This window comes from Phaseolus vulgaris, chromosome 3 (genome assembly GCF_000499845.2).
Source record: "Phaseolus vulgaris cultivar G19833 chromosome 3, P. vulgaris v2.0, whole genome shotgun sequence".
Lineage (NCBI taxonomy): Eukaryota > Viridiplantae > Streptophyta > Magnoliopsida > Fabales > Fabaceae > Phaseolus > Phaseolus vulgaris.
This window is the reverse complement of record NC_023757.2, coordinates 47,497,998-47,522,003: the sequence shown is the minus strand read 5'-3', so window position 1 is coordinate 47,522,003 and position 24,006 is coordinate 47,497,998. Positions and strand designations below refer to the sequence as shown.

The window sequence follows — 24,006 nt, the reverse complement described above, 5'->3', positions numbered from 1 at the left end:
GGAATGAGGAAGAGCATGTGGAAAATGAAGAAGAGGACAAGTAAAAAATTGTTGAAGATACTTTATTCCATCAATACCTTCTATCCTAAAGTTCCTTCCAAAAGATATAAACAAGCTTTGTGTGGAAGTCTTTGTTTTCACATCACTTCATCTTCAAAGATATATTTATTAAAACATTAATTCTCTTTAGATACGACAACCTCAATTATATTACAATTATATTAAATAATCCCAACCACCATCAAGTTTTCTGGCTTTGTGAATCCCTCTTATTACAGACAGGCCAAGGTGTTTGCCTCAACCTTTCATTTGTTGGATTTTCGAAAGAACTTCATCTTAGAGACAGATGCATCAGGACTAAGCATGGGTGTTGTGTTGTAGTAGGAAAGACATCTAGTCATCTTTTTCAGTAAGAAATTTTGCCTTAAGCTTCTAAGATCGTCCACTTCCGTTGGAAATTACATGTCATTACAAAGGCTATTTATTGGGACGAAAATTTATCATCTATACATATCAACGAAGCTCACAAGAATTAATAACACAAAATATCTAAACTCCTGAACAATAATATTATCTCTCAAAACTAATGGGCTACAACTACGATATTCAGTACAAGGTTGGGGGTTCCAATAGAGTTGTAAATGCACGCTTAAGAATACCAAAGCTCAGACAAATGTTAGGCATCATTTTTGACGTTTTTGTAAAGGTCCAATAAGCTATCATGTTGATCAAGAGCTCAGTCAACAATTAAAGTGGGTAGAAGTGAACCCTAGGAGTTTTTCGACTATCAAATGTGTGTTGTTTCATCAAGGCAAAATTTACCTCTCTGCCAACTCTGCTCTTACGCCACTATTGTTAGAAAAATACCATGAAAATTCCATTGGCGGGCATGCTAGTATTTTAAAGACCTTGTAAGAAAACTTTTTTTGACCTGGGAAGAAATTTTGTTAACAAGTGTATTATTTGTCAACAGGTTAAGTCTCCTACTCATGTGCCTTATGACTGGCTACAACCATTGCTCATTCCTTCGAGCATTTGGGAAGATGTATGCGTTGACTTCATAATGGGCTGCCTTCAAAATCATAGCCATTTCTAAGGTTGTGCGTTTTGGGACCCTGCATACCAATTTCATAGCTTCGCAAGTGGCTGGTCTATTTCCTCTCGTGATATGCAAGCTCCATAGGATACCCAAGAGCATGCATTTTATCTGATTGAGATCCTATTATTCATGAGCCCTATTTTGCGATCATTTTTCAGGCTCAACAACACTATGTTACGCATGACTACTGCTTATTATCAGCAAGGAGATCGCCAAATCAATAAACCCTTTCAATGGGGGCAAGTTTTTGTATTGGGTTGAATGACACTATAATTCATCGTATCATACTTCAGCTGGAATGAGTCCTTATCAAACAGAATATAGGAAACTACCATCTTCCTTACTTCCTCATGTTACTAGATCTAGCACTTGTGGAACATCAGTTAATTTGCTTGAAGCTCAAACTAACATTAAGACTTATGCAGATCAACAGTACATGCACATTCATTTCATTTGGGTAACTTAGTGTGGGTTAAGTTGAAATATAACCTTATGTCAAGTTTCAACGAGAGGAAGAATGGTTGAAAAGTTGCCCAAATATTTTTATGGACTATGACAGATCATCAAGTGCATTGATGACACTTCCTTTGAGTTAGATTTTACTTGAGGTTCCAAAATCCACCACATCTTCCATGCTTCCAAACTCAAGCCATTATGTAAAAATGATAAGGAGTTGTAGTTACCCACTCTCTCTGTTGACAACCAACCTAAAGTGGTACCTCTGAGTGTAGTGGCTTCCAAAATTGAAGGCAACCCACCAAAAGAGTATATTCTGCACCCAATGATTTTGAACCCACACTCAATCAACTTTTAAAATTATAAAATTGTCCTTCATTCCACAATTGAAAATTCAGAATTAAAAAATACATTCTGAAAAAAAGAATTTGGAAGAGAACTTTTATGTTCCAGAAATAAAATTCCAAAATAAATTTGAAAAATCAAAATCCCATTCAAAAAAACAATTCAATACAAAAAGTTTATGCCAAAAATAAATCTAAATAACAAAATCCAAAAAATATCGTGGAAAAGAGATTTCGGAATCCAAAAAAAAATATTCTAACAAAACCAAATCATTATAATAAAACCAAATAACTCCTATTTAAAAACTGCATAAAACATTATTTTGATCATTTCCCATAGTTGTAGGGTGCCGGAAGCAATTGTCATATTTTGATTTCTTTCCCGAAGACTCTACCTGGGGAGCTTGAGGATGGCTTGTTACAGGATTATCATGATCTACACCTTCTAGACAAAGTGTTTGTCCATTAGAAAGGAGATGATATGAACTATGATGAAGAGGCCCAAAAAATATAGATTCAATCCATGAGATACAGTAACAATACCATAAAATGCATGAATGAGAAGGAGGAATGCATGAAAGATTTCTCCCTCTGCTCTAATTCCCATCTCTGTCTGTTCTAATTTGTCTTCCTTCTACCCCTTCTATTTGCTTCAACATGTCATTAATCATAACCAAGCACGTCAATTACTCTTTTGGTGCTTTGAGTTTTACAACAACCGAAACCATAGGTGTTCAAATTCTTGCTCGAAGAAAAAAATCCGAAAAAAAATAATTCTAATGAGGTTAACTTCTAAGAAAGTTGAGATGCTCAGGGTAGTTTTAACTTGCATGAAAATTTTAATTCGCTTTATAGTCTTATTTTATTTTCCTATTGATGAGCCTATTTCTAGAAATTATACTTCCAAAAAATTACCTTGATTAAAAATTTAAAATATATATAGGCAGTATAAAAAGATAACTCGGTATAAACGCATTGCAAGAAATTCAAAATAAAAGCAGTTATTTTGACGACTAATTCAGGAACAAGAGGCATTTACCTATATAGAAATACAGAATAAAGAAAAATGAATTGAGTAAAGAAAGAGTCCTCCGAAACTCACAATTCTATCTTCCTAGATTGAATCTTTTACTAGGGTTTAAAAATATTCAATACCCCAAAAGTCCAAACAACTTGGCTCCAATGGGAATCGGACATCCCCGGGTCCACACAAGACTTTGAGCAACTTTCTCCAACTTCCTAGCTGTCAAAATATATACAGCAAATAATATCAAGCCACACATAATGATCTGTTACCTAAATTAAGCAAAGTTCAATTAACCTGAAAATTTCAGCCATCTGAAAGGCTTGTGCTTTCAGGTGATGCTCTCTTTCCATCATAACGCTACAAGTTTTGAAAGAAAAAAAAAAAAGAAACAAGCTTTTACCATTAGAACCGAAACTGTATTTATGTAAAACACAATAATGGGAAAAGCCATACAACGGTTATGACGATATTTGTACTTAATGAAAATGTTAATTTACCTGTTTTCCAGATGAGAAGGGTAAATATTTGTACTTAATCATGTGAGATATCTGTCTCCTCATTGTAAGCGTGAATAGGACCACCCAGTAGAAGAGGAGTATTGGCCAGAACACTGGAACATCAAACGCACTGAAGAAAGTCATCACAAATGCGACGCAAAACGCCTTTGTGATTGAGTACCTGTTTACAATCAGCAGAAACAACATCTCCATGTCAAAATCCTGAAGGTAAAAACATGAAGATTCAGGTGAACGAAGTACTTCTATAACTTAGAAGCACAACACCCAACGAGAAACCCATAAATGTCACACATAAAATGCAATGCTGATTTGCAATGTCAGCATTTCCGAACAATTCATTACTTGTGGGCATGAACATCCAGATTTTTATCTGAATCGACAGATCAATCTATTTGCTCCTTTCATGTATGTTCTTTTAGTTTCACATAAAACAAGAATTTCGAAATCGGTTCACAACAGCAAATTTGTCCACAACCTCAAGGTTTTGGAGTTGCTCTCGACACAATGCCACCGAAACATTTCTCTGTAATTTTCCGTAATACCAAGAACAAGACGGAAGTGTGACTGCAACAGCAATTCAACACCTTGACATATAATAACACTCTCCTCCGGATAACCCAACTTAACTGCTCTAGCTTTTATTGGCACTGACAAAATCTGGAGTAGGGTTGAGAGATTGGTGCTGCTTTCGTTAACTATTTTATTGATTCATCGACTTAGAGGGTCAAAATTTCTGCATGTGGTCACCACTCACCACCCCTTCACCCAACCTCGGCAAAGCAGCAGCACCAGTCTCAACCCCAAGCTACTGTGCCGCATGGAAACTAGAGCAGAACACAAACTCTCTTTTTTTCATTTTCCTAAAATACGAATGTTATTCCCAAGAAAATGAAGGCGAACAAAAAATTTACAATAAAAAGAATGTCTTATATCCTCAAAAAGGAATAGAATTTCATTTTCAACGTTAATTACCTATTCCATACCATTTCATTTTTGTATTCCTTTTCCATTTTTCTCTTTTAATTTTTTTATCGATGATTCTTTTATTAGGTATAACATCATTAAAAATGTAATTCCAGAAAATACTAAGATTACATCATGTAACAAATGCAGCCAAGATTTTAAATTGCGATTGTAGTAAGAGTTGCAATTCCATCACAATCCTTAATTATACACAACAAGAAATGTAGACAAATGCAAAGAACCCACAAATTGAGACATTTTGGCTATTCCTGCGGTTTGGTTGCCAACTGTTTTTCTTTGAAAAAAAAAACTCGCAGCACACACAACCCTGTAAATACACAATAACAATAACCTGGCAAATAAAACCCATGGAATTTGGGTTCTGTGGTAACTATGATCGATCAGAACAAGCGCTATGGCGGGGACCGATGAAGTGAAATTAATTGATGATCGTGAATTGCATTAATAGTAATTAGAATACAAGAAATGCAAGAAGATAACGAACCAGAACTTGAATTCGGGGAGGCGGCGAACGAAGGGACGAAACTCGTCGTTTACGGAGGAGGGGAGTGTGGGGCCCTCACCGTCGAGAATCTCGGGGTCCACCTGAGGGGAGAGGAACCCGATCAGAAGGTTGAGGATGTATATTCCCAAACCGTACGACACTAAGTAGAACCCTTCCACCAAGTAGACGCGCAGCGCGTACATCAGCGCCACCACCAGCAACCCCACCCACCGCCGTCCCACAAGCGGCGTCCACTTGTCCAGCACGTGCTGGTACTGCCGCCACACCGCCAACTCCCACCGTGATATGGCGGCTCTAATTGATCCTCCGGCGACGTCCATCGCTGGATGGACCCGCTTCGCTTTCACCTTGAGGGAGGAATCGAGATTCAATTCAACGATTTGTCGCTTAAGTAAACCCTCTTTTCTTGGTCCTCTTCAGTCCTAATCTTCAATTCAACCAACAATTTTTTTCACTTAAAATTCATCTTATAGACAAAAAAAAAAAAAAAAGGACTCTTCTTTTATAGGCCGCAAAATTCCCCTTTTCGATATTGGTATATTAAAAATTCGAATTCAAAATTATTGATTATCATTTCTATAAATCCATTTAAGTTTACTCACATATTTGATACTTTTTATTGGAGTTTTAGTCAATGTACAAACTAGTTAAAATAAAAATTAAGAAATATAATATATTAAATATAGTTATATTTTTCTTTTCTTAATTTTTATTTTAATGTTTTATCTTTGTTATTATTTATTTACAAATTTATATCATGTCATAGTTTTCTTAGATTTTCATTCATTATTAGACAAAATTTACTAACAAAGGCTAGCATAATTAGAAATGGATAACTAAATTATTTAACTACACCATAGAAAATATTCAATTTTTCATTATGTAGTGGAAAAAAATATTTCTTTACATTTTATGAATATTATGTTTACTTTTAACAAAAAAATTATAAAGAAAAATTGCAAAAATTAAACGATAAAATCAGAGAGACTAAAACAATTATTAAACCTATTAAGATGTTAATATATAATTCAGCAACAAATATTTTCCTTGTTTTGTTACTCCAAATTTTCAATCATTTCATTCAAATTTCATGGTGTTTACCAACTAAAATATTTGTCAGAACTTTTTAGAGCATTAGAAGCTCAAAAAATTTAGATAGTTTATTTTATAAATTTCATTATGAGCTTATAAAGTCATAGTTCTTCATTTTTGTAAGATTTAAGTAATAATTATGCTAGACTAAAAGCACAGATAAAAATTAAATTGAAAAAGACAATAAAGAAGGTTGTGTAGTTTTATGTTTACTGTTTTTAACCCTAATGACATCCTCTAAAACCTCTTAATTATATGTTCTAAGAATAACAATAAACTTCCTCTTCAATATGCATGTTTTGTTTTATGTTCACTCACTGATATAATTACTGTAATAAGTCATTTGTATTTGTATTAAAGGATTGCTACAATAGAAAAAGAAAGTGAAATGATTACTGTATTTTGTCATATAATTTTTTTATTTTTCTTTGTTATAGCCTAAAGGATGAATTTAGTCCTCTCCGCCACTTTTGTTTTTACTTTCCAAAACCGAAAAATGATCATAATTACTCTCACCTTCTGATGTATAAAACTTTCTTCTGAGCAACTTTGCTTGTCAATTGTGACAGTTTGGCCGAGTGGTCTAAGGCGCCAGATTTAGGCTCTGGTCCGAAAGGGCGTGGGTTCAAATCCCACAGCTGTCATTTTTTAAATTTAATTTTTTGCCTTTATCTAAAAAATAAATAAAAGGCTATTTTAACCTTGTTATTACGTGTGTGAGACAAACTTTTTTGTAAGAATTTTCAAAGAAAAATAGAATTAATGTTTTCACAAGTCAAAATTAATGTATACACAACCTAATTTGTAAAAAATTTCTCACTTAAGTTATTCAAGTTTTTATTTTATTGTTCCTCCTATGTATTTATTGTTTGTTTATTTATTTAGTTACAAAATTTTGACAGAAGTTAGTATGTTTATAATTATTTGTTCCAAAATTCACTTGTGACAGACAGGCTTAATAACATTCAGAGACAGCAGGTGCATATGTAAATAGCTATTTTAAATGAACCACGATGGGTTTGCACCAGAGATCCTACTAGTAAAGTCCCTTTACGTATATTGTGTAGAAGTAAAAATGTGTGCACCGAATGACATTAAGTAAAATTCAGCCTTAAACATTTTTAACGCGTCACACTTTTTTACAACCATGTGAAGATTGAAAAGCATCCCAAATACCTTCAAAGCGTAAGCTTCTGAAAAGCAAAGTTAAACATTCGCAAAACAATGCTAACAATTTATAACTTATAGAGCTAAAAGCGGCCCAAATAAAAAACCACTAGTACAAAGTTGTCAACATTAAATGAGTTGTCTTCATATGAAGGAATGTCAAAAGAACACATAATTGCAGTAAAACGTTAGTTGTGGACAAAAACATTCATCGGTTCACTTGTTCATCCTTCGAGAGAAATATTTAAATCCAAATTTAGACTGGCAGGCTACAACTTCTGGAACCTCAGAGCAATTAACATGACAACTAAATATGAATGTCTCAAAACTGTACGGTTCCCCGAACCGATTTTTAAGAAATTACCATAGATTTACGAGGACCTGGCTTACGAGCATCCCTTTAATCTTCATTTCACCAAACAATCCAATATTTCATCTCCTGGCTACATTTTTTCGCTTATTCATAGAGGCTACCATTTTATGCAGCGCGGATATTTCAAAATCTTTCTGTGTCAGCTCTTTCCTCAATGATTCGATCTCCAATTCACTTTGCTTTAATCGTTGATTCAGTGCTTCAATCTCATTTGAATGGGCATCACTGCTTGGGGCATCATCCTCTTCAATGTTTTTATCTATCTTTGCTTTCTTTGGGGCATCATCCTCTTCAATGTTTTTATCTATCTTTGCTTTCTTTGGGGCATCATCCTCTTCAATGTTTTTATCTATCTTTGCTTTCTTGGAAACATCAACTGCCTCATCCGTTTGTAAAGCCCTCTTGTTAGATTGAATCCGGTCATTGGGTTCATCACTTACCATTTTCCGAACAAATAGAGTGGCAGACATGCCTGTACTTAGCCGAAATGTTACAAGTTTCTGTGGACGCCCATATGTATCCTGAGATAAAGTATATACATATTATTATGAGATAGATCAGTAATCCCGGAGTAAATAAATGTACTTCAGTAATATACGACTGCAATATTGGTTTATCAACAGAAGACTTGTCCAAAAAAATATCTTCCTTTCAAACATCTATTGGGACAAATGGGTTCAGGTATTATAGTGGAGAGTGAAATCCACATTTATGCATTTCATTGGCTCAGCTAATCAACAAGCAATTTAGTGATATCAAGTAACAGATTTGCACACCGTTATATATCACGTATGTACCTTTAATTGGCTTCCCTGGACATTTTTATAGGCCTTATCAGCCTCTTGTGGATTTTTAAAAACAGCTAAGGCAGAATAATGTCTTCCTTGACCATTCTTGGAATGCTGCAGCAGTTGCATCAGATCTCAAACACAAAAAATAACCCAGAAACAGACTACCAACAAGATTACCGTGAGACAAATATAATTGTTTTCAAATTGAAGAGATTCACACTATTAAAATAATTACATATGAACCTCTTCATTAGAACATTGAAATAACCATAGAACACACTACCTGCAGTTCAGTTCTGAATTCTCCAGGAACAATGTTATGCAGTGCTTCAGTGTTTACAGTGGTTGGTATCTTGTGAAGAAAAAGCTTTGATGTATCACATTCTGGAACCTAAAACAATATAACAGTAATAGTATTGACCTTTAGTCGCCAATGAACATCATTACAACTACAATGTAATGGAGATGTATATGTCTGCTTACATGCTCTTGAGCCAATGAAATTGAAAATTCCCTATCAACACCATGTTTGATCTTTGCAAGAACAAGCTTCATTGCTGCACATGCATCATCTAGACAATTATGTGGAGCACCTTTTTCCCGAACACCACAACCCAACACAGCCTGTCACAACAATTGGTGATAAGCTATAAATCAAAGATCAATATTTGTCATTTCTGTGTTTATTGCACATGCATCATCTAGACAATTATGTGAAGCACCTTTTTCCCGAACACCACAACCCAACACAGCCTGTCACAACAATTGGTGATAAACTATAAATCAAAGATCAATATTTTTCATTTCTGTGTTTATTCTTCTATGTTGCTATAATTTTCTTGTGCAGGCCTGGATGATGAAATATCTTAAATTTCAAGACATAAGCCATCACAAATAAACATCATTCCTCCAAAAGCTATGTGATCATTTCTCATAATACTTCATAAATTATGTTTTGTAATGGAGAACCTTAATTTTTGCATATAAAATATTTGCCACTTTACCTGACATAAACTATTCAAAGAAGGTCTTCTGTGCATAGATCCATCCGAGGATTGGAAGATAAAGGAAGTATCAATGACTCTGACATGATCAAGCTTCAGCGCTGCAAACAACTGGCATTAGTATAAAAAATAGAATCACAAAAAATAATTCAACGGAGCTAGTCCCTTCATATACTCAAAATCTAGCAGAAGGTTTTAAGACACAGCAAAGTAAACTAAAACGTTTATCAAACTTACCACGTAGATCATTATGCAAACTGTGACCCACTAATATGGTTCCTTTTGATAACAACTTCTTCATGGATTTCTATAGAAGTACAAGACATATCTTCATTAGAAACATGAAAGGACTATAAAAAAACAACAAAGGAAACCACAAAATACCTGTATATCAGCCAAGGAGCAAGTCACTGCCTCTAGATCTTTAGAACAGACACCAGTGATCTCTGTTCTGTAGTCCACAATATTTTGGTCAGGTTTTACAAATTCATTTAGTTTGGCCTGAAAAAAAAAGTTCAGAAAATTATCTATCTATAACCGGAAAAGGAGAATGATTTTAAACACAGTTATGTGAAACCCTTTTTTGGGAGGGTATGTAATAGAGGGAGTGTGCATAAATTACCTCTAAATTATGGTCTACCACACAGACTTTAACTACCGCTTCTGTCCCATCTTCACAAAGAACCATTTCACAATCAACAGCAAGCATTGTAGTAGACTTCATCACCTTGGGTTTGTTTTTAACATTTATAACTATCCACCCCTTCAAATCCACATCAAAAGGAACATACACAATACATCAGAATAACTATTGAGCCCTTCAATTCAGGTCCAGATGATTGTAACAAACCTCATCAATTGATGGAAATGAATAGTCCAATGGATATAACGGATGCTGCAGAGTTATTTGAACTAGCCTCTGTGCAGCAAACATCAGACGTTAGAAAATTTATAGTAATTTTTTTATAAATACAGATTGATTTGAAAACAATGTTCATACCCATTATCAATTACACAACCCAGTAAGAAGAAAAAGTATAATTATCAGCAAAAAGTAATATCAGAATATCTGATTTTGCTGAATCATAGAGATTATGCATCATGCCACTATCAATTGCAGTCTCTTTAATTTAGTAGGCTTTAGTTCTACATTCAGATTTGTTTGCAGCAACAAGAAATATTTAACTTGGGAGCCAATTTCAAATTGGCATTTAAATATAAAACAGGAAAACGATAACTCAAAAAGGTATAAGTTTAGAAGTATGTAAAAAGTAATTCAAGAATAAGGCAGAAGGTACATGTGAATAGTACTTATTTAGAACCAAGGTTCTTAGAACCAGTCCAGTCACTGAAAGATATGGGATTAAGGTTTAACCCAGAGTTCAACCGATATCAAACTGGATTCAATAAATTATTATCATTTTATTTTTTTAATATAGAAATACAATATACAAAGTAGTGTTAATAAAAAAAAGATGATATATATATATATATTTACAAAATTAAAATTTAAGTGTCATAAGTCATAGAATAGCATACAACAAAAGTAAGTTATATATGAAAGCAAACAAGTCTAATACATCATATTTAAGTTCAACAATAACAAATAAAATCCATTAGTAACTACAACTCTCTTAAAAAGAACAGCTACAACAAAAAGAACACATGTTTTTAGAACCAACCAGTTGAACCTCCCAAACCACTAGTTATCCTGGTTTTCCCATTCATGGCGTTGGACCAAACACTAGGCCGGTACCTGATTTAACTGGTTAAACCGCCCAGTCCAGTTTTGACAACATTGATTGGAGCAATCTCAGATGAAATTGAATAATAATTTTCAATCACTTAAAGAAATAACAACAAAGGGTTGGTAGAAAGCCCAAAACACATGCTGCGAGTATAACTTTTATGTGAAGGAAACTCAGTCTTCAATAGAAAACTTACAAAATGAAAACAAAAAAGTGTTTACTAATATTTGAGTCATAACTGAAGTAAAATAACATTAACACTTACTACTATAATCCAGGAAAGAAAGTTTAACTACAAATCTAAAACAATATTTTAGCAGAACAATCACCATTAAAATGTACCTGCTCCGGGGACTCATGGGATTTATCTTTCAGTCGCTCCAACATGTATTGGTTTGCATGATGTCGCATGATGTTATCAAAAAACTGAACACAAAGGAGAAATAAATGAAACTCAAATGTTTTGAGTGTATGTGCACATATTTTTGGTACCGAAATGTTATTTACCTTCAAATCTTCCTCCTCCGAAAAAGACTTTAGAAATGTAGCCAATAACTCATGGGGTCGCTTTGATGGATCACTCAAATTGGACCCAAACCTTCTGTCATGAGTGTCCAAGAATTCCTTCCAGTCTCCAAGCTTACCCTTGAGGCCTCTCTTTTGTACCAATTTTACAATATCAACCAACACCTACCCACATGGAAGCACTGGTTATATTTCTGGGACAGAGAAGATAGAAGGAAAAAGAAGGAAAGGGAAAACAAAATACTAACAAAACAATCACGATATTTCATCACCCATTTAAACTAGCATTCATATACATCTAAAAGTCTCACAATGTATTATAATTTATCTATTTATCTATATATGACTACTGATGACATCACTAGCTTTTATTATCATCACCTACAGCAAAGAAGTTGCAAAACATTTTGGCAAACATACGAGTCTAAAACTAATTACTAATTCTCTATGAACTAACTCACTAGGTTCGCATCAAATGTAGTCTTTCATCTATTATATAAGTATTAAAGCATAGGCATATCTAGTCCAATGATTTCATCACCATTGAAACAACGACAGGAAACACACAACTCAAACTAAGATACACAAGAAAATTCTTTCTAAGCTGTTTTTTAGCTAAACTAAGAGTGTATAGCACGACTCTCAAATCCCCCTTATTATTTAACACAGTCTGTTAAAAACCTAGTATTTGGAAGTGACCTTGGGCTTCAACTCATTCATGCCAAAACATACAACCTAGTATCCCCATTAAAATTCACCACCTAAAATATTCAATTGATTCCACAGCACTACGTTCAAAATACTAAACAACTAAGGAAACTTAAAAGCAAAAACAAACGCACAAATTGAACTGTTTTTTCAAAGGCGTTGGAATCAACAGAGAACAAAGAAACAAACACGCTTGAAGCGTTGACGAAGGAAGCTTACCTTCTTGTCTGCAATGTCTATCTTGTCTTCCATGTTGTGTTGCTGCGAAGAAGTGGCGAACTCGTTGCAGAACAGCGTCCAAGCATATATAGCGCGCGACTCTAGGTTTTCAGGGACTGTTTCCGCTGGTTCAGGGCTTTTACAATTTTTCCCCCTCTTTTTATTATTATTTTTATTCACAGATATGGTACATTTTTTGTTACAGTATTTAAACAGTAAAAATAACCACGTTCTGCTTATTCTATTATTCTCTTTATTTTAATTTTTTAGTTTTTAACTATATAATTATTTTATATTATCTATATCCAAGTTATTATCCATAAAAATATCAATATTATAATCTGTTTTATATTAATCAATATCCACATTACCATATAAATTAGAATTATAAGAAGTAAAATTCTCTCAGTTCTAAATTTTGAATTATAAGTCCACATTCTTTATATTTTTTTATTTGTTTTTTTAGTTTTTACAGGTATATATTTGTAGTAAATAGATAAAATAATATTTTAAATGCATATTTGCATATGAATTTAATTGTGAAGTTCAAATATTTTTTTATTCATATTCATATTTATACTATATTATTTTTCCTGTATAAAAACGTGTTTTAAAAAACAATATCTTTAAAAATATGTCCACTTTTGCATATAACTAACGAACTTTGAGAAAAATATTTAAGTATTTTAATGAATTTAATTAAAATATTAATTTTGATTAAATGAGATATTTAGATAAAAAAAATATTTAAGTATGTGGTATTTTCTTTCTAATTTCTATTACTTGCATATTCGATTAAAGAAACAATCTTTCATATTTATTTTTTATTTTAAATGATTATTTATAGCTGTCAGTAAAATATAATTGAGTATCTATATAGGGAGGCCAAATCACATACATGAGCTGAATTTTATTTTAATCGTAACATATAAAAACTTATCTAATAAAAACATGAACGTGAAAGAAAAAAAGAAAATTACTTTTATGAACTTTATTTTAGTTTATATAAATTAAGGTACTAAGTTACATGCTAGCAAAAAGAATATAAATGACCCTTTATAGTCTTGATTGAAAAAATAAATATACTACTGAAAATTTATATATAAACATAGAATCGAGATTTCACCGGGCTTGACCAAATAAATAACTATGGTTGGGCTTTAGGATTGCTTAGCTGGGGTTCTATGGGCCAAATTTTCCATGTACAACTTTTTTTTCTATAACTTTTTCTTGCACTCTATATTTTTAAAAATATTAAAATTATGCTGAATTTTACAATTTAAAAAAATAAAAAAATTATATTTCAGATTTTATAATTAAATTTAAAATATAAATTTTCATTTTTGAATTGTAAAATCCAGGATACAGATTTGTATTAAGCATTCTAAAATTCATAATACAAATTTTTGTATTCCAAAATTTAAAATCTGAAATATAATTATACAATCCAGAATATAATTTATTACAAATTAATTCAAAATACATTGTATTCTATATTATATAATATGGAATATATTGTACTTCAAATTTTATTCAGAATACAATTTTTGTATTGGGAAATTTAGAATTCAAAATATGATTTTTCTATTTAGACAGTGGTGTAGAAGATGTTGTGAGGACAAAATGCATTGAGTTGTATGAAGAAATTGCCCATTTCGACACTTGTCCACTCTATCGAAATCAAAATCCTTCAAAAAGGAAAAGTTGCAAGGATTCCTAGGGTCCAAAGTTTGTCTGAGGAAAGCGCTTTCTCACAAATTTTCTCATGAAGAAGCGCATCAAGTGGTCATGTTTCTCCTTTGTAATTTAGTAGGTTGAAATGTGGGTGATTTAAGAATAGGTTCATTGTGAACAATGGATGGGGTTGAAAGGAATGGGCTACATATCATGAGCAGAGCCACTTTTAGTGCAACCAAGCTAGCCTCTAATAATTCCTTTCCTTTTGCAGAACCAATTATAATTTTACTCATCATTTCATCTCATGATTGATATTGGGTGTAAATTATGTCATATATGGTTGTCCTACTTTAACTAATCACAATTTTAACATCGTATTGAACTGTAGGAACATGTTATGCCTTGTGATTAATTGATACCTGAAAGCAGCATTGGTTTGTTGATTAGAGTAAGTGAAAGAAAGAATATCCTTTGTTGTAAGTGCAGATGCATGAGTAAGGGTGAAAAGGTGGATAGTAGTCAATTTGGACATGTGTGTTTCATTTGCTTTTTGCTTTCCCTTAAGTCAAAGCTATGATTGTGAGCACTTCTAATGGGTTTATTTGCAATTAGCATTATGTAGCTTAGGTGGAAGGCAAAAGGATGCATCCTTAGCTGTGGTTATAATCTTCTTAGTGCAATATCTACAAGCAGCTATTGCGACAACACGTTGACAGTGGGAGAAAAATAATGGCCACTTATTGCTCTTTGATTTTCATCCTACTGCAAGGGAACTCCAACGTGGGGCTTTTGCTTTTGGCATGCCTAATCATCCATTTCACATTATCATTTCCAATCGCCTCATTAGTCATGGTTACTACACAAAAATCAAAAGTTGGTTCAGATCTCATGTCTTTCTACTCATATATCGTCAAATCTCATTTCTTACCAACCATTGCAATAGCTTTGCTTTACCTATTCACTTTGTAAAGTCTCTTCCGATCACACAATGTATATACAATACTTGAAAAAGTGAACTTTATACGCATTGTCTTTCTTTGATTTATCAAGATATTTTCAAGAGAACACTGACGATTAAACTATATGATAGTTCAAAAGGATACCAATTTTAATTTTTTTTATAAAAAAACTCACCTTTTTAAATCAATTTTCTAAGAACTAATTTTAAGTCTTTATTTCTTATAACACCATTTTAAAATTGTTTTTAAAATCAATTTAGAAACTTCGAAATAACGAATTTAAAAAGTGTATTTCCTGTTTATATAAAATACATTTTTGAGGATGAAAAAAACCCTAAGCCCGTAACAATATCAAAATGAACAGTATTTCAAATGTAACCACCTAATAATTTCATTACGCTGAAAATAACTGTAAATTTTGTTTAACTTACATTAGATAATAATTTGTGATTGAATGTCACTACAATAGTGTGTAAGTGCTCTGTATCATCAAGTGTGTTTAAATTATATATATTTGAATTAAATATTTATTAATTTACATTATTAACTGGGACATATAGTTTATAATTTGTTTCCTTTATTTTTATTATAAATACTGGAATTTAATACCAAGATGTTGACTTATATAAGGATAAAATGTATGTTTGTGTATCAACTTTTATCCATTTTTATTGTTCACAGATATCATATCATTGAAAAGAAAAAACGCAATGGATTTAACAATCATGAATGAAACACAATTAAATAAGAAGTGACAAGCTTACAAAATCAATCATGTATTTTCTCCGTTTCATTAATTCCATTTTTTGTCATTGCAAACCTTGCTACCAATGTTTGTTTTGTTTCGGCTAGGAAGATAAGACCTAGAGAACTATTGAAGTCTTCGTCTTCCTCTTTCCTTCAGGCAGATTGCTAAGGCTTTACTGGGATCCTTCTTGCCTTCGTGCTACTCCTTCGGCTTTCAATCTCGGGTGAATGTCACTTCGACGCTTAAGTCAGTAAAGAGGGTGTTCGACACTCGGGTAGGTGTACATTAATAATGACGTATCTGGTTCTTTAAAATATGTGCTATTTATATTATTTTAATGGGCTTACCTCATTGGGTTTGATTAGTGAAATGAATCATCACACTTATGATTGCATTACCTAATTCTTAATAACAGTTTAGTCTTACTGAACTTGGTTTGAGTGTTAATGGTTATATGTATCCGTTGGTCTGACTGTATGTAGGGTCTCGGTCAGTTCAATCAGGGTAATCGAGATACGTCAGATGTTGATCATGTCAATACATATGTTCCAACCCTCAAAACTAAGTCATGGTAATCTTTTAAGATGTTAATAACTAAATAAACAAATAATAGTGATCATAAAATTAATATTAACAACAATTATGACAATTATGACAATACTGTAACTCCAGTATACAAGGTGCAATTACAACAAGAAACTTTAAAAAATTGAATTATAATAAATAAATAGAAGTCAAAGTGATAGAGAGAAAGAGTTAGGCAGCATAAAAATGAAAGAAACTAAAAGTTAGAAAATGAAAGGAGTGATATGTGAGTTTGAACCAACACGTAAATCAAGGAGTGACTAAAAATAAGACTGTATAAAAAATAAAGGAAGAAGATGAATTCTGAACTCCCTTTTGTTTCTGGAATATATATGAAATATATGAAAACCAATCTTCCAAGAAAGTATTAAGTAAAGTTCAGTACCTCTTTCTACACCTGTTACTTTATTCACATAGTCACGCGTCAAATATTTGTCATATATTTACAAAGTCCAAGTTACTACTCTCTTACATCACACTTTATAAGTCAGAAATAGAGTTGCCAAATAGATTAGTTTAACTCCGTAAGTAAAAAATGAAAATGGGATCTATAATTTTTTTTTATAGGACCAAAATTAATCCATTTATTTTTAATATGTTATATAAATTAATAATATTAAACCAAATAAGTTGGACAAAAAATTATAAATATATAACTTGTGTATTTGGTCCATTCGGGGTAGTGAAATTGATCCAATCAACTTTACAATAAATATTGATCTAAATCTTTTTAAACTACAATTTTTCGCTAAATCCAAATCAAATAATATAAAATGATGAACCCTATTAACACTTATTCATGTTATTTTACATGCATTATTATTGAACAATATTCGTATGAATTAGTCACAAATATATATTTGATCTTATAATTTCTTGATAATAATGGATATAAAAAAAAATCTAAAGTTAAAACTATGAGAAATGCTAACAACACACTCTTACCATTTAATTTTGGTTGAAATAGATTGAAAATTTTAAAAAAAAATCGTAACAGAGAATCATTAAGAAGATGAGACTTGTGTTTTCTTTTTTTAATTTTCAGAAAAATTCAGTCAATAAAAAAGGGCCTATTTTAAAAAAAAACGATGAAGCATTATCTGAAAATATATCAAAACAACTTGAAATCATACTTTTTTAACATATATACAGACAAAAAAATAAAAAGGTTTGCGTGTGGTTGATGGAATCCAGAGATTGGAAACAAGAATGTTTATAATAAAGATAGATAAAAAAAATTATAAAATGAGATGATTGATGTATTATAGAGATAAAGAAAAAAAATAAGTAATGTTATTATTATAAAATTTTATTATGTAATAACATAGCTCAAGATGTAAATCACTTTGAGAGAGCAAACAGGACACTGAAAAAGACAGTTTATTTACTACTGAATATCTCTGGTATTTTTTTCTTCATAATTTTATTTGATATTTTTTGGAATGGCCAAAAAATATTTTTATTTTAGAATTGAACAAATCTACACGTGAAGTACTACTCCAATGAAATTTAATATAAGTGAAATCCTAATGTTAATGTTTAATATAAAAATCGAAATCGTAGTTAACAAATACCAATTATCCAATTTTAAAATAATTTTGTTTTACTCATTTTAATAAATATCAAATAAAATCGAATATGTGAGGTTTACTACTTGAGTTGTGCTAAAGGAAGAATAAGTAGTGCAAAACATCCAAGCAAGAGTATGCTTCCTATAAAGTTTACCCTACCCATATTCATGTTTATTGTACTTGTGCTTTTGTATTTGATAACAATTTCTTATATATGTGACTAAAATAAGAAAAGGTTCTGCATTAGTTGAAAACTTCAAACAAATTTTATTACTAGTTTTGTTTTTGAGATGAAAATTTTATAAACATAAATTATACTACTTCAATCTTAATTTTCATATTTGTAAAATATAAATGATTCCAAATGAAGTTTGTAAATGTCAACCAAAGCACACAGAAGTCATATTTTTGGTGTTGAACCAGTAATTAAATCACTCTTAGGCTCAACTTTGTGATCTCCACTTCCTGGAAAGCAAGATGTACTGATAGTTAGTTTATTACACCTTCATAGTTCTTTATAGACTACAATGTGTATGGATTCATCTCAATATTTGATTGCTTTAACAGAGTTCGAAACTTACATGAATATAAATTCTCAAATTGCTCAGAGCTTAGTGCCAAACCTGGCTTAAAGGATTGTCTTGAAAAGGGCAATTTTCCCATACTGACATTGATTATTTTTACTGTTCAATTTGTCATTTGCCGAAAATTAATTGGCCTTGACCCTATTAGCATTTCTCTCTTTGCAGGGAAATATAAATGGTCCATAATCTCAAATTAACCTTTTTCTTTTTGCCTTCTTCTTCTTTAGAATGAGTCACGGGTTATGGTCCAGAAAAGTTGTATGCCATAATCGGGGGAAGAGGAAGGGAGGACATGACAACAACTTCTCAGGGTCAATTTTATATGCAAATTGCTGTGGAAGAATTAGCATTGAGGTTAATGTCTGAAGGCTATAAATGGAATACAAGTGTACACAGGCTATTAGATCTTAGCGAGGTGGATCAACACTAAAATAATACTCTGGCACACCAATTCATGATCTCTTAAATAAAGATTAGTTGACTTCTAACAAGGCTAATGCAGACACAACCTGTATTTTTGTTTCGCAGTGATTTTTTTAGCAAATTGGGCCATGACTTTTAACATTGATTTATTAAAGTGACACAGATTTTTAGCCAAGTTTTTTTTTAAAAAAAAAATGTGAAACTTACCAATGAAAAGCACACCAGATGGAACTATATTCTCATCTTTATTTCAAAGTCTGGTTGCTGGATTACACTGCTTAGTGCTTTCTCTCTCTGTGTGTGCCTCGCAGCTTGAGCCGTGAAAGTGCAGAAAGAAAGGAAGAGAAAGCAGGTGGTAGAAGAAATGCAAGTTTTTTTTATCTCTTTATTTGCTGGCAATTCAGACCCTTTATCGTGCAACACTACCAAATAGTTAAAAAGAAGCACTGGGTGATTATTCAAACAAGGATCGTTGTGCTTACCCAAAAAAAAACAACTGCTTTTGTCTCTTTTTATTAAAAATTGAAAAATTGTTAATAGAAAAAGAAGGAAAAGTTATAAAATAACAAGGAGATGTGTATTTGTTACGCAACGGTAACAACCATTTTGTCATTTGTAGATATTTTTTCAAATCAAGATCAAGCATGTCACAAAAAAAAAAGATTTGTAGCATAGATTTTGTTACTGTGACCATGCCATCCACGTCCTACTCCACAGTAGTATTGGAGATATTTTTCTGTCTACTACTTTCGCTAACTAGAAAAGAAAAGTGTTATGGTGATATCTTAAATATAAATTATAGGCATTGGTTACGTGCGTACGAATACTCAGTCTCCCGAGTCTGAATGCACAGTAGATATATATATATATAGCTCTGATGTATCACACAACGAGAACTCATGGTCATAAACGCTATTTATAAATGCAGGAAAGAATTCTCTGTCTGTACTAACTGTGAGGCTTCGATGTTATGGTGCTGGCATGGCAGAGATAAGAACAGAGAGCATCCTCATTAATAGCTTATATTATTGATAAACCCTTATGAGAACTTTTTGTAGGTTAATCAGCTTGCATAGTAAAAGTTGTTTAGTCACACTGAAGCAAATGAACTTTTTACACACAAGAAGGACAAAGAATTGCATAGCTTTGTTCACAACAAGAACCTCATCTCGAAAAGAAATTTTTTGGAAACGAAGCGGTGGGAAAGTAGAAGAAAGTAACGAAACCAGTGGGGCTCTTATACAGTTATACATAGATGAAATTTTATGCTAGGCACGTGGACTAATATATAGTGTGGATGCTAACAATGGATATAATTAATTGCTGATATGACACAGGACACCCTTGATTCATGTAAAACCAAAAGGACAATGATGTGTCATTATGGTTGTGTGGCCGCTAGAGATAAATGATTGAACTAATTGAGTTAAGTTATGCAAGAGACCCCCAAAGGACTCTTTGATTTGTAGCTGGTTTAATTTTTTTTGTTTTTGACTTGCTTAACCACTGATTATTAATTGTGGCTAAGAACCAAGAAGTAGGAATGAATGTGTACGTATAAGAATGATGAGGGTAGGGGATTTTTCTGAGAAATTCACGTGGCGAAGGACGTGAAAGACTATTTGGATTTGACTGGTATGAGAAATAAGAAATGAGAAATAAGAAAGATGATTATTGGTGAGGTAATTTAACTTGCATATCTACCAGAACTAAAGAAGGGCAGGTATGGCCTTAATGGAAGGGAGGGTTGATTAAAATTGAATAGGGTTGCAAAGACACGTACGTAGTTGGTGGCATTAGTAATGCAGAGTATCGTGTTGCAGGCTCCGTATTTAATGCATGTTACTAGAATACAATTGTTGTTGGCTTAATGAGCAAACCAAAGACAGGAATGGGAATGGGAGACATAAAAGAAGACGTACAACGTATGTTCTTCGCAGACAAGACGGCAACAATTATGATAAAGTAACGGAGAGAGGTAAAAAAAGATAGAATGGTGGGTTTAAGGCTGTTCTCGTTTCGATGCATGCCCTTTCCCTTTCTCTTCTCTCTTCGTCTTTTCTTTTCTTTTATTCTCTCCTTTCCATTACCAATTACGATCATAAACAAACGCTAATCACTTTTTTTCTCTCTCTTCCATACCACATATTAATATTTAATCATCAAATTATGTCACCGATAAAATTCAAACATACATCATAGTAAAAGAAAAATATTTTTAAGAAAGAAAATCAAAGTAAGAAAAGTAGGGAGCGGGAACTGACGTCATCTCATGCTGGTGGATTGTATTTTGTTTTAATTGGAAATAAAAATAGTAATTCATAAGAATAACGTGGCAAGAAAGGATCTGTTTGTCTGAAGAAAGAATAACGTTAAAATACAGATACGGGACTCTCATTCTCCCAAACATTATATAATATACAATATTTATCTTCTATTACTACTTTTATAAAATGGTCAATTATTGGTAATAAATTGTGTAAGTATTCAATGTTAAAAAGTTATGAATTTATTTTATTAATAAAAACAAAGAATGACATTTATCATAGTTAAGTTTTGAATTGCATATAGTTAATAATTCATAATTTTCTAATCAACATATAATTATTAATAATAAAAAATGTAGAAAGACACCATCTTCATCAAGCTAGAAAACATTTTGCCTTTTTCTCCATTCAACATTGATCGTGATAAGTGTTTTCACTTTGTTATCCTTCTTGGTTTTTAAAACTTTTGAAGCCTTCGATGTTGCACCATGCATTCCACAATAATCCACCATCATTATTCCCATATAATGGTTTTCAAACTCTCCATGACAAAAACAAAGGTGGAGGAGTCATTGGCATTGATGATTCTTAAACTCTTTTAATAGACACTCGTAAGAGAGTAGACATTATTTGTTGTTAATTATATAACAACATTAAGTTTTGTTCATACTGGTAACTTGTCTATGTTCAAGTCTTCATTAGAATAATTATAAAAAATGAGAATATATAGATAAATGTCCGAGATTCCAATTAGAGATTGAGACAATACATTATATATTATATATAAGTGGGTATAAACCTCATCTCATGAATTGATTTTATAAGATTGAATTGAGTTAGGCTTAAAATCCACTTTGTAATAATATTTTTTTTTCAAAGTTATGACAGCTAATTGATTAATTTTAAAAAATTATTAAATTTAGTGAAAATATCTTGAATATAAAAATAAAATGAAACTATACATGTATCTAAACACTATCTTGATGTTTCCAAATTTAATGTGTTTAATTTTTTCATCATAAATTTGACAATCAACTGAATATATAACATTTTGATTATCACGATAAATAGTGTCACAATCTAATAGAATACTGAAGGTATTATTCCTTTTAATTATAAAGACTCAATTATATTTATTGTGAGTACAATGTACTATCAAGTTCCATTTAACTTGTATTTTCAATAGTTTGTACATTACTTTTACTAACTTTTTTTTTCCAACCACTCCATTAAATTTTTTATTTTTCAATATCTTATACATCAAATAAATAGAAGACAAAATAAAAATGTATTAAATGTTTTATATAATTATAGTATTTATTAATGATTCATCTATCTTTTAAAAATGTTAAGAAGATGCAAATACATGAACACGACTTGTCTTTTCACCATTAATATATTACTATTGATCAATTAAAACTCACTGTTATTATAATTTTAAAATAATTGTGGTAAAATATTTTACCAAATACATGGTTTATAAATTAAATAGCGATCTAAATGCATAAATAATTTATTCTATTTATATTTATAAACTTATGACATCACTCATATTTATATATTTATATTTTGTATATATTTTTATGAATATCAAATAACTTGTACTTATTCATATAATTAATTAAATATGTTTTAATAACTATTTGAGTAAAGATATAGAAATGTAATTATAAAATTATGTAAGCTATATTTCTAAGATTATGCATTTTTAAAAAAAAAACTCTTAATTATAACATAAGTTAAGAAAAATATTAGATTTTTAATCATTTTAAATTTAAAATAGGTTCATCTGATGAGGACATTATAGACATAATTGAACTATGTGTCATATTTAACTTTAAAATAAATTAATTTAAATGTTAAATTAATAAATAAAACGTAATTGGAACTTATTATAGATAGTAGGGATGATAAATTTGTATCTCTAAATATTTAAGATAATTACTTACTAAAATTTAGGGATATGATCTAATATGACAATTTATTATCAGAATTACAAGATGAGATATGATAAATATCCTGTTGTTTTTTTAGGTTTGCTATTCATAACTAGTCTGAGCTACAAAGAGGATTATTGGTCATTTTAGGTCTGATACTTCTAACTTGTGTGAGACAAAGAAAAGGTAAGACAAGTTTAACTATCAATCCTTTAATACTAATTACTAGTAGTTTTTTTCTTTGAAACTGAAAACAAAATAAAACAACTGATTTAATTTATGTTGTAATTTTTTGAAAATTTAAAACTATAGTTCATGATTAATGATTAATAATTAGTATATTATAATTAACGTGTTTTGAGTGTTTGTAACTATGATATATATTCTTAATCTATTTTATACTTGTACATTTAAAAAAAAATTAGAGGTGATTGGTCACATAGTCCATCAAAGTAAACCCAACAAACTAAGAAGTGTAACTAAAAACTAAAATACAAACAAGTAGGATTGAATTGTGTTTTATTTTATTTTACCTTTTCAGTTTTTTAAGTATTGTTTAAAGATGTGTTGTCACAAGATATGTTTATATTGATTAGATGAATTGATAAATATTTTCATTTGAGTTTGAAATTTTCACGTTTTTTAGTTAATGCATGTTTAATAATGAGCAAAATAAACAAGATAAGGAGAAAATT

The 24,006-nt window shown here is 31.2% G+C and overlaps 2 protein-coding genes and 1 non-coding gene across 3 annotated transcripts; 1 reads left to right on the top strand and 2 right to left on the bottom strand.

The window, feature by feature from the left end:
* Window positions 1-2,850: 2,850 nt before the first annotated feature.
* LOC137808273 (protein RER1A-like) lies at window positions 2,851-5,483 on the bottom strand. The gene is made up of 4 exons (XM_068609303.1): window positions 4,913-5,483; window positions 3,424-3,604; window positions 3,221-3,283; window positions 2,851-3,142 (listed from the first exon to the last, which is right to left on the bottom strand). Exons 1-3 carry the CDS (start codon window positions 5,251-5,253, stop codon window positions 3,230-3,232), a joined length of 576 nt encoding a protein of 191 aa, XP_068465404.1. The 5' UTR covers window positions 5,254-5,483; the 3' UTR covers window positions 2,851-3,142; window positions 3,221-3,229.
* Window positions 5,484-6,589: 1,106 nt separating this feature from the next.
* Window positions 6,590-6,669, top strand: TRNAL-UAG (transfer RNA leucine (anticodon UAG)). The gene has a single exon. It is a non-coding gene; the product is annotated as a tRNA-Leu (tRNA).
* Window positions 6,670-7,231: 562 nt separating this feature from the next.
* Window positions 7,232-12,734, bottom strand: LOC137808272 (small RNA degrading nuclease 1). Its single transcript, XM_068609301.1, has 12 exons — window positions 12,561-12,734; window positions 11,616-11,798; window positions 11,451-11,534; window positions 10,211-10,279; window positions 9,983-10,123; window positions 9,745-9,861; window positions 9,598-9,667; window positions 9,361-9,461; window positions 8,840-8,980; window positions 8,640-8,747; window positions 8,363-8,467; window positions 7,232-8,086 (listed from the first exon to the last, which is right to left on the bottom strand). Exons 1-12 carry the CDS (start codon window positions 12,591-12,593, stop codon window positions 7,625-7,627), a joined length of 1,614 nt encoding a protein of 537 aa, XP_068465402.1. The 5' UTR covers window positions 12,594-12,734; the 3' UTR covers window positions 7,232-7,624.
* Window positions 12,735-24,006: the final 11,272 nt, after the last annotated feature.

Excerpts from the sequence above, each read along its gene's own strand:
- LOC137808272 (XM_068609301.1), bottom strand. The coding sequence starts at position 12,593 with ATGGAAGACAAGATAGACATTGCAGACAAGAAG. Across the intron at positions 9,862-9,982 it reads TGGTAGACCATAATTTAGAG|GCCAAACTAAATGAATTTGT; the intron begins GTAATTTATGCA and ends TTTTTTTTTCAG. Across the intron at positions 8,468-8,639 it reads AATTCAGAACTGAACTGCAG|CATTCCAAGAATGGTCAAGG; the intron begins GTAGTGTGTTCT and ends CAACTGCTGCAG.
- LOC137808273 (XM_068609303.1), bottom strand. The coding sequence starts at position 5,253 with ATGGACGTCGCCGGAGGATCAATTAGAGCCGCCATATCACGGTGGGAG. Across the intron at positions 3,605-4,912 it reads CTCCCCGAATTCAAGTTCTG|GTACTCAATCACAAAGGCGT; the intron begins GTTCGTTATCTT and ends GATTGTAAACAG. Across the intron at positions 3,284-3,423 it reads CCTTCTCATCTGGAAAACAG|CGTTATGATGGAAAGAGAGC; the intron begins GTAAATTAACAT and ends CAAAACTTGTAG.